Source organism: Neoarius graeffei, chromosome 16, assembly GCF_027579695.1.
Source record: "Neoarius graeffei isolate fNeoGra1 chromosome 16, fNeoGra1.pri, whole genome shotgun sequence".
NCBI lineage: Eukaryota > Metazoa > Chordata > Actinopteri > Siluriformes > Ariidae > Neoarius > Neoarius graeffei.
The window spans coordinates 3,244,187-3,261,185 of NC_083584.1; the positions used below are offsets into that span (position 1 = coordinate 3,244,187).

General features: G+C 43.0%; 3 protein-coding genes across 5 annotated transcripts; 1 reads left to right on the forward strand and 2 right to left on the reverse strand.

The window, feature by feature from the left end:
* Nucleotides 1-94: 94 nt before the first annotated feature.
* LOC132899889 (uncharacterized) lies at nt 95-4,166 on the reverse strand. 3 transcript variants are annotated; one of them, XM_060941942.1, is made up of 4 exons: nt 3,787-4,166; nt 1,768-3,363; nt 1,543-1,680; nt 95-454 (listed from the first exon to the last, which is right to left on the reverse strand). In XM_060941942.1, exons 2-4 carry the CDS (start codon nt 2,267-2,269, stop codon nt 444-446), a joined length of 651 nt encoding a protein of 216 aa, XP_060797925.1. In that variant the 5' UTR covers nt 2,270-3,363; nt 3,787-4,166; the 3' UTR covers nt 95-443. The 3 variants fall into 3 exon arrangements, with proteins under 3 accessions (XP_060797925.1, XP_060797923.1, XP_060797924.1); XM_060941940.1 differs by lacking the exon at nt 95-454 and having other exon boundaries at nt 611-1,680; XM_060941941.1 differs by lacking the exons at nt 95-454; nt 3,787-4,166 and having other exon boundaries at nt 611-1,680; nt 1,768-3,422.
* Nucleotides 4,167-8,880: 4,714 nt separating this feature from the next.
* On the reverse strand, nt 8,881-13,446 carry LOC132901019 (uncharacterized). Its single transcript, XM_060943433.1, has 3 exons — nt 13,395-13,446; nt 9,496-10,826; nt 8,881-8,895 (listed from the first exon to the last, which is right to left on the reverse strand). Exons 1-3 carry the CDS (start codon nt 13,444-13,446, stop codon nt 8,881-8,883), a joined length of 1,398 nt encoding a protein of 465 aa, XP_060799416.1.
* Nucleotides 13,284-15,222, forward strand: mllt11 (MLLT11 transcription factor 7 cofactor). Its single transcript, XM_060941943.1, has 2 exons — nt 13,284-13,431; nt 14,470-15,222. The coding sequence occupies exon 2, from the start codon at nt 14,476-14,478 to the stop codon at nt 14,734-14,736; it is 261 nt and encodes an 86-aa protein (XP_060797926.1). The 5' UTR covers nt 13,284-13,431; nt 14,470-14,475; the 3' UTR covers nt 14,737-15,222.
* The last annotated feature ends 1,777 nt before the right edge of the window (nt 15,223-16,999 follow it).

A 16,999-nucleotide genomic window follows, 5' to 3' on the forward strand; every position in this document is an offset into this window, starting at 1 on the left:
GAGAGAAGAAGCCTAACAAGGCTTATATATTATATCTATTATATACAAATAGCCACTGGGGGTGCATAAGCGTACTCTTGGTGCCGGTCCCAAGCCCGGATAAATTGGAGAGGGTTGCGTCAGGAAGGGCATCTGGCATAAAACTGTGCCAAATCTAACATGTGGAATGAAAAGATCGTGCACAAAATTGTGCACAACGCCAAATGCGTACCTACTGTCCGTAAAAATATTGACAGATTGCCCTGCAGCCAATTTGCATGCCTCAATAAGGGCACAGAGCTCTGCTGCCTGCGCCAACAGGTTTGAGGACAGACACGACGCCTTGAGGACCTCGTGATCTGAGACTACGGCAAAACCTACTTTGTTCTTTCCCATCTCTGAGTCTCTGGAGGCTGAACCATCCACATAGAGGACCATGTCTGGATTTTCCAAAGGGTCGCTCTTTAAGTCTGCCCTGGGGGAACAAAAATTATTAGTGAGAACAACACAGTCATGTGGCTCTCCATCGTCCTCTGCAGGGAGAAGAGAGGCAGGATTCAGAACAGTACAACGTTTCACAATGATGTTAGGCATATCAAGTATGACAGTGTTATACAAATACTTCAGCCATCTCTGTGCTGACAAATGTGACATCTTTTTCTCCAACAGAAGCAGGGAGACAGCATGTGGGACCAAAAGGGTGAGGTTAGAATACCCCACAATATTTCTGGAGGCAGTTACCGCCTTTTCAGCTGCAGCAACTGCACGCAGGCAAACAGGAAGTCCAGCCACCACTGGATCCAGCCTGCTGGAGAAGTAGGCTACAGGTCTCAATCTATCCCCGTGTTTCTACAAAAGAACAGAGGTCATAAACCCTTCTTTTCATCTACAGTTTGAACAAATGGTTTATTGGGGTCAGGCAGTCCCAGCGTGGGTGTGGTCTGCAGGGCGCCTTTTAGGGCCAGGAATGCTTCTTCAGCCTCTGGTGTCCATATGACAGGTGACGAAGCGGTGAGGGACGAACCATGCACGAGCTCTCTCACTGGGCTTTCCAGGATGGAATAATTCGGAATGAATGCTCTGCAATAGGAACACATACCCAAAAATGACAAAACTTGTTTCACAGTGATCGGCTTGGGAATTTTCTGAATAGCTGAGACCCTGTCCGTAGACAGCGTTTTCCCCTCCCCGTGATGTCATGCCCTAAGAAATGCACCTTCTGTTTTGCAAACTGTAACTTTGTGAGGCTAGCCTTATGACCCTCCTTAGTGAGGTGTCGCAGTAGCATTACTGTGTCATCTTCACATTGAGCTTTAGTTAGGGCACAAATCATTAAATCGTCAACATACTGCAGCAAATCTGATCTTGGTGACAAAGTTAACGAAGCAAGGCTGTCTCTGAGGCATTGGTTGTATATGGTTGGGGACTTGCAGTAACCCTGGCACAAATGAGTGAAAGTGTATGGATGACCATCATACATAAAGGCAAACCAGTACTGGTTATTTTTATGTAGAGGAATAGAAAAGAACGCATTTGCTAGGTCCACCACTGAAAACCACTTACTGTCAGCGGGCACCTGGCCCAAAATGGTGTATGGGTTAGGGACGTCAGGCGCGCACGGAACAACCGCAGCATTGACTGCTTGCAGATCTTGGACTAACCTCCACTCATCGGGCTGGGACGGTTTTCTTGCCTTCTTAACTGGAAAAATAGGAGTGCACACTGGAGAGTCCGAACAAGGGACAATTACACCTGCCTTCAGCAACGAATCAAAGACTGGTCTTATACCTGTGATTGCTTCTGGTTTGAGTGGGTACTGGGTCTGTCTAGGCCTGAAATCTGATTTGGGGGTGATCACCACTGGTTCAGCATTCTTTATTAGGCCTACATCATGTTTACCCTTCGCCCAAACAGAATTTGGAACTCCCGCCAATTTGGGGTGCACCTCTGCTGGAGTTATGCCTGTGGAAACAGAGACAAACAGGCCACTATGGCCAGGGTCCCCAGGATCCCGGTCATCAGTGGCTAATATTACGCTGCGCTTAACATGCACACACATAGCATGACTTTGTTTGTAGACCCCAAGCCTTTGGCAAAACAACACACTAAAGTCCTCTGTTTGGGACCATTCATTGCCATTGGCTGCACACTTCTTGACCCATTTCCCCACATCTTTCCAATGGGTGGCTCGTGGCTTTGCTAATGAGACATGGGGTATAGAATTAACGATGTCAAAGAAATCATGCTGGCAGCAGCCGACCTCAGAGTCCTCTGACACGAGGCCAAGCATAACATGTTTGAGAACATGTTTGATTGATGCAGTTATTCGGACAATGAGTAAAATGGACCTGCACAGCACAATAATGTTTAGACCAATATGTAGTTTTGAGAGTCAATCTTTCACGTGCGTGGGGGTCTGCAAACCAAGTCTTTTCAAACTCTACATCTTGCCCTTGGTGAACATGTGCTGTGCAATGCAAATCTTCCTCATTCATATAATCTGTGTCAACTGATGAGGTGTTCAAGTGTGCGAGCTGTACAAGGTGTTTTGGAGTTTGTGTGAGTTGATCTGAGCAGAGCCGCCAGACATACACATACAGAGGGCTTCCAAACCCATACTGCACACCGCACATTTCACTTACTTCAATAGTTAGTCCATCTGGAGTGGACGTGAGATTTACTCCTAATCTGCACATTAAATCGCGTGCTAACAAATTTACTGGACATGTATGTGAGATGAGGAATGAGGGAGGGAGGGAGGAACTATTCCTCCCTCGCTTTTACATGGGAGGTTGACTGAGAAAGTTTCGGTTACAAGTTGTCCTGAGATGCCCATCGTCTGAATAGAATTTGAGCTGAGCAGTGGGTCTACTGGAAGTACCCCATGTTGTATCACTGAGTGTCCTGCTCCAGAATCTACTAAAAAGGTTAACACATGCCCACACACAGTGAGGGGCATACAAGGGAGTTTGGAGAAGGGAGTAGTTGTGTATTTTAACAAACTTAATGCAACTTCAGGTGTATCTATCTGGACTGGTATATCGAGTGTTTCTGTGTAGTCTTGCTGTTGCATGCAGGTGCTGCTACTAATGTGTTTAATGTTATGTGAATGCTCCTGTCTATGTGTATGTGTATCATCAGGTGTGTGTGTGTGTTACCTCCCCTGTTCTCTGTGCGGGGCCCATTCCTGGAGTCCGCCCATCATTCTGCTTTGCTGTACTCCTCACGGGGCCTCTGGCTGCTACTGTGGAGACAATCTCGAGCAATGTGTCCCTTCTGATTGTAGTTGTAGCAGGTTGCGCCTTTTATCCAGGACGAGTCACCCTAGGTCATCCTGCCTCGGCTCCTATCTCGACCTCTTCCTCTTCGTCCAGGCTGAATAGTCTAGAAAAGAGTGAGAGTGGCAGCGTGTAGGTCTTGATCACTTTGTGCTGACTTTGTCTTCTCCTTCTCTTTCAGCAGCTTTTCTGCATGCAGAGCGTACTGCTCGATCTTGGTGAGGCTGGCGGTTTCCCACAGGAGACAGAGCTGCTTTACTGAGTTGGCCACTGCTAGATTCATACCGTTCATGAAACTGTTCCACAGGTGCGCTTCCCAGACCTCAGGAGTGCCTTCCACTCTAGCCAGGGTCACGGGTCTGGTCAGGCCACTGTGTTTCTCATGCACGGCGGTGAGACAGGCGAGAAACACTGAGACCACTTCTCCATCTTCTTGCTTACACATACTGATCTTAGTCATGTCTAATGTTCAAGGGAAAAGCACTGTCCAGACAAGCACAGAAAGCAGTGATGGTATCTCTGTACTCACCATTGCCAGCTGTGCTCCAGTCTGGTGTAGTCATTCGCTGCTCAGCTTCCGGCCACTCTTTGGAAACTTTGTTCCAATCTATACCCATCTTGGTCATGAGTAGGCAGTGAAGTTCATGGGTGGTTGGTTGGAATTCTCTGCAAAACATCAACAGCTCATTACCAAATCTCTTTCTTCCTACCTCTCTCATGTTGGGAAGAGAAGCCATGCTTTCCTTCATGTCAGCTGTTGTCCAGGATCTGTGGACTAGAAGCACGCCATCAGCTCCAGCCACTTCCACCATTGGAAGATGAAGGACTTCAGACTTTAGTTTACAGCCTTGTGGACCCACTGGTGAGCATGTGGTGAGGTCCAGGAGGGTGTCTCTTCCATCGCCATATGCAAGACCGGATCTTGTGTGTGATGGAGAAGTGAGGGGAGGCGCTGACGCTGGAGGCAGCTGGTAGAGATTCCAGAGGCTCAGTTTTTTTCTTTGTCTTGACTTCTTCCCCTTTCTGTGGGTGAGGCGCTTGTGGGAGTGATGCTCCGCCTTGCTGAGGAGGCAGTGTGTGTCGGGGTGGGGGGGCAGACTCCAGGTCAGGGTCCATCTGAAATTTCAAACACTGAGAAGAGGGTGAGAGCCCTGCCTGTCATTTCTCTCTTTTGTACTCTCTCTTAAGTGTTTCTTCTTTCCATGCAGAAAACGCCCTCCAGTCCCCTAAGAACTTAACATTATCTGCAGACTCTTCTTTTTCCTTCTGTTTCAACTTTTCTTCTAACTGTTCTATCTGCTTGGGACTAAAACTGCCCTTCTCAGGGAATCCTAAGTCCTTTACCCATATATCAAACTGTGCCAAATAATCCTCGCCATACGAGGTTTTCATAAACTAGATGTTTGGGCTGTCATAGGAACATCCAATTCTTATTATAGCACATGTAGCCTCACACTTACTTGCTTTTTCTTTTCTTTCCCTAACTTACCGTTTCTGTTCCTCATTTTACACTGTTATATCAATAGGTTATGACAACAATGGCTGAGTTTTTTTTATTAGGATCACAAGAAGAGCAGGTTGGACTATGTCCAAAAAATGCGACACAATAATCCTTTAGGCGTGTTCTTATTAGTAAACAATTTATCTGACATTTGCCTTAAACTAAAGTAGGTATCATTTAGCACAACAACCTCAAAGACAACTCATGCATGTGTACAAAATCTATTTCTCTGTTTCAGAATTTGGAGGAGGACAGTACTCTGTTAATTCATCAATATTTTGTGTGCACGTCAGTGTGTCTTGGCGACTTCATGATCGAACCTCTCTATCCCATTCCTACGATGGGCCAGTTGTTCACACAGAACAAAGGGACCAAGATTCAATTCTTTCCCAGTTACGAATCGCTGAACATGAGTCCGTCAAGACATGCACCTGTACTTCCCTCGCTCAAGTAGGTGAGCCCAGGGGCGCAGATAGGATTTTTGAACTGGGGGGGACTGAGCTGTCAGCAAATGATTCCATTTTGCGTGTGTGTGTGTGTCTATATATATATATATATATATATATATATATATATATATATAGACACACACACACACACACACACACTAAAGTTCAAAAGTTTGGGGTCACTTTGAAATGTCCTTATTTTTGAAAGAAAAGCACTGTTCTTTTCAATGAAGATCACTTTAAACTAATCAGAAATACACTCTATACATTGCTAATGTGCTAAATGACTATTCTAGCTGCAAATGTCTGGTTTTTGGTGCAATATCTCCATAGGTGTATAGAGGCCCATTTCCAGCAACTATCACTCCAGTGTTCTAATGGTACAATGGGTTTGCTCATTGCCTCAGAAGGCTAATGGATGATTAGAAAACCCTTGTACAATCATGTTAGCACAGCTGAAAACAGTTGAGCTCTTTAGAGAAGCTATAAAACTGACCTTCCTTTGAGCAGATTGAGTTTCTGGAGCATCACATTTGTGGGGTCGATTAAATGCTCAAAATGGCCAGAAAAATGTCTTGACTATATTTTCTATTCATTTTACAACTTATGGTGGTAAATAAAAGTGTGACTTTTCATGGAAAACACAAAATTGTCTGGGTGACCCCAAACTTTTGAACGGTAGTGTGTATACATGTTATTTCACCTCCCTCACTGCCATCACCAGGAACTACCTGCAGGCCAGGACAATGATAACATTTTAACATAGCCTATGGAAATCCAAAGTTTACACATTATCATCACGCACAGAAATTGCAAAACTGCAAAACTAGTTTTAAAACCGCTAAGTTCCAACTGTTAACCATAGCGAGAGGCTGGGCTACGTGTGTGTGTGTAAAGTGTAAACCAGTGCATCCTGACTTTCTAACTATGCCTGTGTGTTGCGTGAGCGGCAGTCAGTCAACAACTCTTCGCGAAGTTTCCTTATGAAACAATATGCTCGCTGAAATTATGGCAGGGAACGCCAGATTAAACATTAAAACTGCCTTCTGAGCACTGTATCTACAGGCTACCACCGAAAGAAGGAGGCTGCCAGAAAGGCATCTCTACTCCGTACGATTTTACTTTCACTACGACATTACTTTGAACAGACTATCAAAAAATTGCAAGGTGATATGATAAAGTAAGGCACAGTTTACTTACAGTCGTTTTTTTTTAAACGATGCAATCGTTTTCTGCCTTTTGGCACCCTTCATCATGCCGTGTTGGGGTTCTGAACTAGGAGGAGCTGTCCCCGATATGCCTATCAAACTTGTTGTGGGTAACCATAGCAACCAAGCTCGAGCTCGCAACATACCTGTCAACTTTGAGGTTTGAAAAAAAGGGATATTTCCCAGATTTTTAACTCAAAATAAGGGAAAATTTCGGAAAGTCATACCCTTCACCAAAAGTGAGTGTGTAGTTGAATGGGGGGCAATTTTCTATCTAGTATTTGTGATTTCCTGTACTCTGGTGCATGTTGGTGATAGCCAAGACCCAAACTCAATATGCTTATGGTTTATAGAGTGCATTTGTGAATAAACTATACATTTATTTTTATTTGCTTTCAGTGGTACCAGTTATTTCCCAAATTAAGGGCTAAAATACGTATCTTATGTTAAAATAAGAAAGGTCATTATATAACCAATCAATAAATTCAATTCCATTGCAATTTATTATGGTTTTACCATAGTCATGGCCTCGGAACACTAGATAGATAGATAAATAGATAGCTAGAGAGATAGAGAGATAAAGAGTAATATAAGATATTAAACCAAGAGTGATTTAAAATGGGTAAGTTTCAGATAGAAAATAAAATAGACAATGAGTGGATAAAACAGTTAATACACCAATTAGTTGACACTAGGCTATTTATGAGGTCTTAGCCAGGACATACTTAATGTAAACATGTGTAGCTTACCTTTGATTATTTGGGAGGCTTTCGTTTTCCCCATGGAAAATTTATTTGCGATGGAAGAGTCTGGGAACATTCCAGCCACGCACATGTTGAATTCATCAAAGAAAGAGAGGCTAATGTTTTTCTTAGCTATTAGCATCGCCATCTTCACCTCAGACCTAATCACTTGTTCAGCCTTGCCTCCGGACGGAGTTATGTAATTACTGATGCCTGAGGTGTTTTTAATGCTTTCTTTAGCCCTCTGGAGAGGGCGGGGACGTGAATTCATGGCCCAACTTCCTGCTGTAAACTCCTGTCAGAGGCGCGTCATGAATTCTGGACCTAACAACTTCTATATTGTGAAAATACGGGATATTTTCGGGAAAATAAAAAAACGGGAAGACAGCGGGAAATAAGTCAAAATAAGGGATTTCCCGGGAAAAACGGGAGGGTTGACAGGTATGGCTCACAACCTGTGCAGTCTAAGCAGTTGCAACTATGTATACACTGCTGTGCACCTCAATAAACCGAATGGTAATTAGTCTTTTGATTTTTCCGTGAGGTTTGCCTTATGCAAAGAAAGACAGCATAGACATTTTTTCCTCCCTATAAGTGGGGGGGACCGAATGAGGTGAATTTAAATCTGGGTGGGACGAATCCCCCCGTCCCCCCCTCTATCTGCGCCCGTGGGTGAGCCGTTACCCAGTCGTCACTTAGGCGGATTTTCTCTTATACAACCCAATAAACTACTCGCGGTTTATTGTCTCAAAATTGTGTTTTATCCGTTTCTGCAAACATATTGATGGCATCACAGCTTAGCAGTCCTCCTGGGCTCGGACAAACTTCTGTCTGTCTCTTATATCAGTCTTCCTTGACTGGGACAATCTCTGTCCATCTCTTATATCAGTCTTCCTTGACTGGACAAATCTCTACACAAGAATGCAAAGTTATCACTTACTGGTTCAGTGAGCCCTGACGGTCTGGTCTTTCATCCGAGTTCTCAGCTCCGCACCGTAGCCTTGGGAGTGTTCCATCGTCCGAGGATCAGACGCGTAGGGCCCACCCAGGGACACCAAATTGTAATGGAAACTTCTAATAAACACTTCAGAACGCTTAGCAGTTGTCTTTTCAGTTATTTATAATAGATCATATAAAACAGATGTGCAGGCAGATGCGTAGTTAGAGAGAACTCAGGCACCCTGCTTATCACCACCAAGGCCACAGAAAGGCGATTACAACATGGGAAAAACAACTTTCTCAGTACACTAGGCCACTTGAGCTCAACACACAGAAACACAGAGAATAGGAATGTTCATCCACTAAATTTCACTCACACAATAAAATTCAGTGTGCATTACAAATCAATAATAATAATAATAATAATAATAATAATAATAATAATAATAATAATAAACAGTAATATTAATATTGATATTCTTACATTAAATAAAATGAATCAGTGAGTACATATTCGAATCGCTCTCTTATACTGATCAGGGATGAGTTTCCCAAAAGCATTGCAGCACAAAGATCATTGTTAAATGGGAGAGCGAGCAGCACAATGAACAGTCTCTCTCCTAGTTAAGACACTCTTAGCGTTAAGAGGCTTTTGTTAAACCTGCCACTGTGATCTCAATAACCACTGAGCTTCTATATAAAATCTGGAGAGCTCATAGGCTGGTCAGAATGAAGCCAGCTGGCCGCCATCTTACCACTCCCATCACAGAGCGGAACTATCATTTAGACGACTGGAAGCTACACAAAATTGGATGAGTTATTTATGTAGTTGGTGTGAAAAGTTAGAAGAAAAATGCCTACATGTGCAGCAGTGAACTGTACAAATCGTCAGGTCAAAGGTTGTGGACGGACATTTCACCTGTGAGTATTGATAGGTAGTGTGTGATCATTTCTTGTCTGCTTTTGTTGAAAATCTGACGTTGATATCTGGGTTGAACACTGTGAATAAAATTTACAGTTGTTTGTCACGTTGTTAGCCAAATTATATTTCTCCTTGTATTTGTTCACCACATTAAAGGTTAACCCATTTGCTCAACATTCTGTGGTCTTAAAAAGAAAAAGCATCAAAACTGATTTTTTTTTGTCTAAAATGACAGTGAATTATGTGACCAATAAATACTGTTAAGACCTGACTGTAAGAATGAGAATATATATAACTTTAATTATTTTATATACAGAAAGAAGAAATATATGAAAGAGAAAGGTACACTGTATTAGAGAAAAACTGAAATAATCTCCGTAAAAATAATTATCCTAGTAAAAAAAAGAGCCATTAAAAAAAAAAGGATCAAACTGAACTGTAAAAGGAAAAAAAACAATAAAAGTGAAGGGGAGCACGATAAAGTTCTGTAAGGAATGGGGGAATAAAGTGGAGATAAGAGGGGGTAAAGTGGAGATAAGAGGGGGTAAAGTGGAGATAAGAGGAGGGGGTAAAGTGGAGATAAGAGGAGAGGGTAAATCGGAGATAAGAGGAGGGGGTAAAGTGGAGATAAGAGGAGGGGGTAAAGTGGAGATAAGAGGAGGGGGTAAATCGTAGATAAGAGGAGGGGGTAAATTGGAGATAAGAGGAGGGGGTAAAGTGGAGATAAGAGGAGGGGGTAAAGTGGAGATAAGGGGGTAAAATGGAAATAAGAGCAGGGGGTAAAGTGGAGATAAGAGGAGGGGGTAAAGTGGAGATAAGAGGAGGGGGTAAATCGTAGATAAGAGGAGGGGGTAAATTGGAGATAAGAGGAGGGGGTAAAGTGGAGATAAGAGGAGGGGGTAAAGTGGAGATAAGGGGGTAAAATGGAAATAAGAGCAGGGGGTAAAGTGGAGATAAGAGGAGGGGTAAATCGGAGATAAGCGGAGGGGTAAAGTGGAGATAAGAGGAGGGGGTAAAGTGGAGATAAGAGGAGGGGGTAAATCGTAGATAAGAGGAGGGGGTAAATTGGAGATAAGAGGAGGGGGTAAAGTGGAGATAAGAGGAGGGGGTAAATCGGAGATAAGAGGAGGGGGTAAAGTGGAGATAAGAGGAGGGGGTAAATCGGAGATAAGAGGAGGGGGTAAAATGGAGATAAGAGGAGGGGGTAAAGTGGAGATAAGAGGAGGGGGTAAATCGGAGATAAGAGGAGGGGGTAAAGTGGAGATAAGAGGAGGAGGTAAATCAGAGATAAGAGGAGGGGGTAAAGTGGAGATAAGAGGAGGAGGTAAATCGGAGATAAGAGGAGGGGGTAAATCGGAGATAAGAGGAGGGGGTAAATCGGAGATAAGAGGAGGGGGTAAATCGGAGATAAGAGGAGGGGGTAAATCGGAGATAAGAGGAGGGGGTAAAGTGGAGATAAGAGGAGGGGTAAATCGGAGATAAGAGGAGGGGGTAAAGTGGAGATAAGAGGAGGAGGTAAATCGGAGATAAGAGGAGGGGGTAAAGTGGAGATAAGAGGAGGGGTAAATCGGAGATAAGAGGAGGGGTAAAGTGGAGATAAGAGGAGGAGGTAAATCGGAGATAAGAGGAGGGGGTAAAGTGGAGATAAGAGGAGGGGGTAAATCAGAGAAAAGAGGAGGGGGTAAATCAGAGAAAAGAGGAGGGGGTAAAGTGGAGATAAGAGGAGGGGGTAAATAGGAGATAAAAGGAGGGAATGAAAGGGGAAAAGTCAGGATATAGTTTTCTTGGGGAAAGTTTGATCGGATCCCTCGGTTTAACACATAAGCCAAATACACGCGATGGGAGTGGTAATATGGCGGCCAGACTCGTCTCTCCAGCAGGGAATAGGCTCAAAGCCCTCCAGGGTTTATCCAGAGCTCAGTGTAAAGAACTCAAATCACTAAAATAGAATCAGGGTTTACAGCTGAAAGTCCCCGGATGTGAAGGTCAGTTCTGATTGGTCGACACACCCACGATGCTGAAGTGGAAATGTAGTTCAGCGTAAACTGACAACTATTATTACAACCCCGATTCCAAAAAAGTTGGGACAAAGTACAAATTGTAAATAAAAACGGAATGCAATGATGTGGAAGTTTCAAAATTCCATATTTTATTCAGAATAGAACATAGATGACATATCAAATGTTTAAACTGAGAAAATGTATCATTTAAAGAGAAAAATTAGGTGATTTTAAATTTCGGGCGGCACGGTGGTGTAGTGGTTAGCGCTGTCGCCTCACAGCAAGAAGGTCCTGGGTTCGAGCCCCGGGGCCGGCGAGGGCCTTTCTGTGTGGAGTTTGCATGTTCTCCCCGTGTCCGCGTGGGTTTCCTCTGGGTGCTCCGGTTTCCCCCACAGTCCAAAGACATGCAGGTTAGGTTAACTGGTGACTCTAAATTGACCGTAGGTGTGAGTGTGAATGGTTGTCTGTGTCTATGTGTCAGCCCTGTGATGACCTGGCGACTTGTCCAGGGTGTACCCCGCCTTTCGCCCGTAGTCAGCTGGGATAGGATCCAGCTTGCCTGCGACCCTGTAGAAGGATAAAGTGGCTAGAGATAATGAGAGATGAGATGACAAAAACACATCTCAAAAAAGTTGGGACAAGGCCATGTTTCCCACTGTGAGACATCCCCTTTTCTCTTTACAACAGTCTGTAAATGTCTGGGGACTGATCCATTTTATGATGCGCCAAATGTTTTCTATGGGTGAAAGATCTGGACTGCAGGCTGGCCAGTTCAGTACCCGGACCCTTCTTCTATGCAGCCATGATGCTGTAATTGATGCAGTGTGTGGTTTGGCATTGTCATGTTGGAAAATGCAAGGTCTTCCCTGAAAGAGACGTCGTCTGGATGGGAGCATATGTTGCTCTAGAACCTGGATATACCTTTCAGCATTGATGGTGTCTTTCCAGATGTGTAAGCTGCCCATGCCACACGCACTAATGCAACCCCATACCATCAGAGATGCAGGCTTCTGAACTGAGCGCTGATAACAACTCGGGTCGTCCTTCTCCTCTTTAGTCCGAATGACACGGCGTCCCTGATTTCCATAAAGAACTTCAAATTTTGATTCGTCTGACCACAGAACAGTTTTCCACTTTGCCACAGTCCATTTTAAATGAGCCTTGGCCCAGAGAAGACGTCTGCGCTTCTGGATCGTGTTTAGATACGGCTTCTTCTTTGAACTATAGAGTTTTAGCTGGCAACGGCGGATGGCACGGTGAATTGTGTTCACAGATAATGTTCTCTGGAAATATTCCTGAGCCCATTTTGTGATTTCCAATACAGAAGCATGCCTGTATGTGATGCAGTGCTGTCTAAGGGCCCGAAGATCACGGGCACCCAGTATGGTTTTCCGGCCTTGACCCTTACGCACAGAGATTCTTCCAGATTCTCTGAATCTTTTGATGATATTATGCACTGTAGATGATGATATGTTCAAACTCTTTGCAATTTTACACTGTCGAACTCCTTTCTGATATTGCTCCACTATTTGTCGGCGCAGAATTAGGCGGATTGGTGATCCTCTTCCCATCTTTACTTCTGAGAGCCGCTGCCACTCCAAGATGCTCTTTTTATACCCAGTCATGTTAATGACCTATTGCCAATTGACCTAATGAGTTGCAATTTGGTCCTCCAGCTGTTCCTTTTTTGTACCTTTAACTTTTCCAGCCTCTTATTGCCCCTGTCCCAACTTTTTTGATATGTGTTGCTGTCATGAAATTTCAAATGAGCCAATATTTGGCATGAAATTTCAAAATGTCTCACTTTCGACATTTGATATGTTGTCTATGTTCTATTGTGAATACAATATCAGTTTTTGAGATTTGTAAATTATTGCATTCCATTTTTATTTGCAATTTGTACTTTGTCCCAACTTTTTTGGAATCGGGGTTGTATTATTAAATAACATTTATCTGTACACACTGACTAATACAGAAAGGAATCTGTATATGATGTAGTAATATAATGCAGTAACAGCGTGTGGAAAGTGTTTATTTGCCCCACAGGCGGAGAGTTAGCCTCACTGTGGCTAACACGTTAGCATGGCGGCGCCTCACACAGGGAAAGGCAGGCCGGCAGGAAGGCTCGCGCGTCACCATGGATACTGCAGAGCCTGCGCACTAGTGTCATAAAGAGTATGGAAGGGCGCGCGCCACCTTGCGGCCATGATGATGACGTAGTATTCTCACGCGCCGTGCAGTGCGCCAGTCTGCGGGTGATGTAAAGGGGGCTGTGAGAGAGAGACAGGCAGGCAGGCAGACAGACAGACAGGCAGGGTGTGGACTGAATCCGGCAGCAAAAAGGAGCAGCGCGGGTTTTAATCCCAATTTATCACCGACAGCAGATTGAAAAGGTTCGAGATCCACAGTCAGGTAATAAACCTCCATCTCCTCCTGCAGGGTTTATTAAAGGCGCTGATTTTCCTGAGCAGATGTGAAGCGCAGAAACATTACTTTATCACCGTTATCTCTCTAATACACATTTATTTTTACTCTACAGCTGTTTAGATGATGTCAGTATTTTCAGTTGGATATAAATGTGTCAGAAATGTGTGCTGGTTATATTTAGTCCAGCTCAGTCACAGCTTTAAATATCTACAGCAAACATTCCTCCAAACACACACACTTTAATATATACCAATAATAATAATAATAATAATAATAATAATAATAAATTAAACATTTGTTTCTTCATTTAAAAAAAAACAAAAAACCAAAGGGTGGCTTATAATAAACCAGTTAGTGCTGTGGGGTTGCCAGATTGGGTCCTACTGTTTCAATGAAATAAATAAATCGATAATATTTTACCATTTATTACCAATGTGATTTAAAATATCCAGTGTGTGGAACCCAATCTGGCAACCCAGAGCTTCATTACACAGCAAAATCCACAGATTAAAAAAAGGTATTTTGTTTGTGTGAAATTAATTTGATGTTCCACACATTCCGAATCGGACAATTAATACCATAAACATTTAAATATCCAGTTTTTTTTTAAACTATAGACTCGTGTGTGTGTTTTATTTTTAGGAGAAACTGTATATGGTGGTGTACAGGGTTGCCAGATTGAGCTTTTCAAAAATTACTTATTAAAATCTCTTCGTAATTCTCTATAAAATATAAATGTAATAAACAGTTAATTCCATATGGAGAAATATATTTTAGATATTTATATATGCAGACGTTTGTAATGCAGTCATTTTTTTTCTTCAGAAAACAATTTAAAAAATTAATAGCTGATATTTTACTTAGAGATTTGATTAATTTAAAAATGTAATTATTGAGAGTTAATGAGGATTTGGGTGTATAATTTTATTTACAGAGAAGATTTGAAGTCCAGTGCACCAAACCTGTCCTTTAATTTCTGACAGAAATGTAATTTAAAGTCTTGGATTTGTTGTTAACTTGCAGATTAAAATGTTGGATGTGCCGAGCAGCCAGTTCGACTCGTTCCTGTTCTGGAGGCAGCCCATCGCCACCGTGGACTTGTCCGAGCTCGAGGACCTGGGACTTGCTGAGCCGAAATCCAAGGACGGGTCTCTGGATGGGAAAATGGGGAAAAGTTCTCCCAAACTGGATGATGATGACCTGGAGCTGTTCCAGTTCTCCACCTTCAACTACTGGAAGGAGCCAATCGCCAGCCTCAACACACTGGACTTCAACCTGCTGCTGCTGTGAAGCCCCGCCCCCACACAACCACAGCCCCACCCCTAGTACCAAAGCCCTGCACCCACACTCACAGCCCACCTCTGGTATCACATGCCCCGCCCCCAGTCCTGGCTCCTCCCCTGACACAGCATAGCCTCCTGATTATTACAACAATTTTCTTTTCCTCTAAATTGTTTTCTGTCCTGACAAAGTGCTGTCACGCATCAAAGTCTCGAGTATTAAATTAAAGAAAGTAAATGTAAATTTTTGATGGAGATGAAAGTGTAAAAAGTGAGCGTCGTCTCATAGCGCAGGTCATTTTCACAGCCGTCATGTTTGTGTCAGCTGTAAAACGTATTCTTCTAAACTTCAGTGTTTCAGTCCTGAGTAGTGATGATGATGATTTCTAATCTCTTTTATTAAACAGGACAGGGTGGAATGTGAATAAAGGTCAGAAGTGTTTTCTCACTGAGTGCTGCTTGTGTGTTTCTTCATCACTTTAAAGTGCTGATGACACGAACATGACTCTATGCAATTTCTTAAATAAACTATACAACATGGCAAATGTTAGATTTCTGTTATAATTACGTGAAAAGAAGCTGTTGTTAGGCGAATATCCAACTTTTAATTGCACAGCGCAAGAAAACTGGGTCCGTGGCTCGCGGCCATGTTGTGACATCAGCAGAAGAACACGCTGCGGTTCACTGGCTGTGTACTCAATGGAAATGGCGCATGAAAACACCAGTGAACTCTCTCGCTCTTCCTCTTCTGGGAGTCTAGAATTGTGTTGTGAGTGGGATAGATAGGAAGAATCAAGTGATGACGAACACGGGTGCATCCAACCGTACAGGTTTGAACCTGTTACTGTGCAATCTGAGAGCAACTCCGACCCCGAGAAGGACAGCGGACAGGCAGACGGCCCAGCATTGACACCACAAGGTTGGATAACAAGGATTGGTAGGTCAACCCGTATTTGTTCAAAATGTTACGGAATCAATAATTTAATATTGTGTATTGTTGTCTTTCATGTGTAAACACTGCTTATATCATGTAAGCTGTATGCTACACTGAATACAAAGTTCCTAATGGAGCATGCAAACGGTTACATGAAAGCCGCAAGCTTTCACAAGCAAATACATGACTGATATCACGCCGACTTTATGATTACATTTATGATTATCATGAATGTGTACTCTATGATGTGTACTCTATGAGCGCTCTGGAGCGAGTCACTTCCAAGATGACCGCGCAGACTGCATGGTTACTATTTTTAGCATCATGTCGGAGCACTCTATAGCTCTACGTACCTTTATCTTATGTTGTTTCTCAACACATGTTCTGACAGGAGGACTGTCTTTGGAGGAGTCGCCTTGTCCCAGGCGACTGCTGGATCCGGCATAGCTACTAGTAGACCCCCTCCGGAATACTGTAGGCACTGCTGATGGTAGCAACACACGTTTGTGCTGAACTGAACACCCAAGAGATTCCTTTAAGCTGGGAAGGGTGTCAAAACAATCCAAATCGAAGTGTTCAGAGCACAGGACGGATGTTGGTGAGGGCTCCCACTTGTCACGAGTGCGCCTGACTTGCTTCACCCACTTCGCATGCAGCTCGGGATCTCTGGGAAACTTGAATAAACTTACCCCATCCTTGTGGGTTTTGGAGCAAAAGCTGGCAACACAACGCAAAGGCATAATAACTATATATATATATATATATATATATATATATATATATATATATATATATATATAAAATGTATAATAATAATACTAATAATGACAAACTGAACACCTGCCGCATCAACAACAAACTGGTAAGTGAGGAGGAAGGTTCTTTCGCTGACGTCATATAGCTCCTCCTCCTCTTCCGTCTCCTGGGTGCTGCAGCCCCGTCAAATTTGCCCAAATAGCCGCATTTTTTATCATAACTTGTAAAATAGGCGCCTTCGTGAATTAATATATGGATCATCGGGAATTACTTTTTATGTTATAAAACATCGCCAAAGATGTCAAAAACGTGTCATCAGCCCTTTAAACACCAACCACATTCACATTATAAAAACTAATAATTACAGGGCTTGATGTTCCACAGTCACATCTTTAGATCCTGTCACTAATTATTTATCTACAATTACAACAACTGTGACTCAGATTTGGAGTCGTATCCATAACTGCACCTGTTAAAATGATGAAAATCCTGAGTACAAATTCAACAAAATGTCAAACATACTGAAAACAGCCTGGCTATTAACAAAAGGAAAAAAAGAACAAACATAATTTTTCTTATATTT

Bases quoted from the DNA above. Each gene is read 5' to 3' on its own strand.
- LOC132901019 (XM_060943433.1), bottom strand. From the start codon at position 13,446: ATGGAGGTTTATTACCTGACTGTGGATCTCGAACCTTTTCAATCTGCT. The intron at 10,827-13,394 runs GTGATAAATTGG...TGTTAAACCGAG, and splicing joins ACCTTTTCAATCTGCTGTCG to GGATCCGATCAAACTTTCCC.
- LOC132899889 (XM_060941940.1), bottom strand. From the start codon at position 2,269: ATGCTTGGCCTCGTGTCAGAGGACTCTGAGGTCGGCTGCTGCCAGCAT. The intron at 1,681-1,767 runs GTATAAGACCAG...CTATTTTTCCAG, and splicing joins CAAACCAGAAGCAATCACAG to TTAAGAAGGCAAGAAAACCG.
- mllt11 (XM_060941943.1), top strand. From the start codon at position 14,476: ATGTTGGATGTGCCGAGCAGCCAGTTCGACTCGTTCCTGTTCTGGAGG.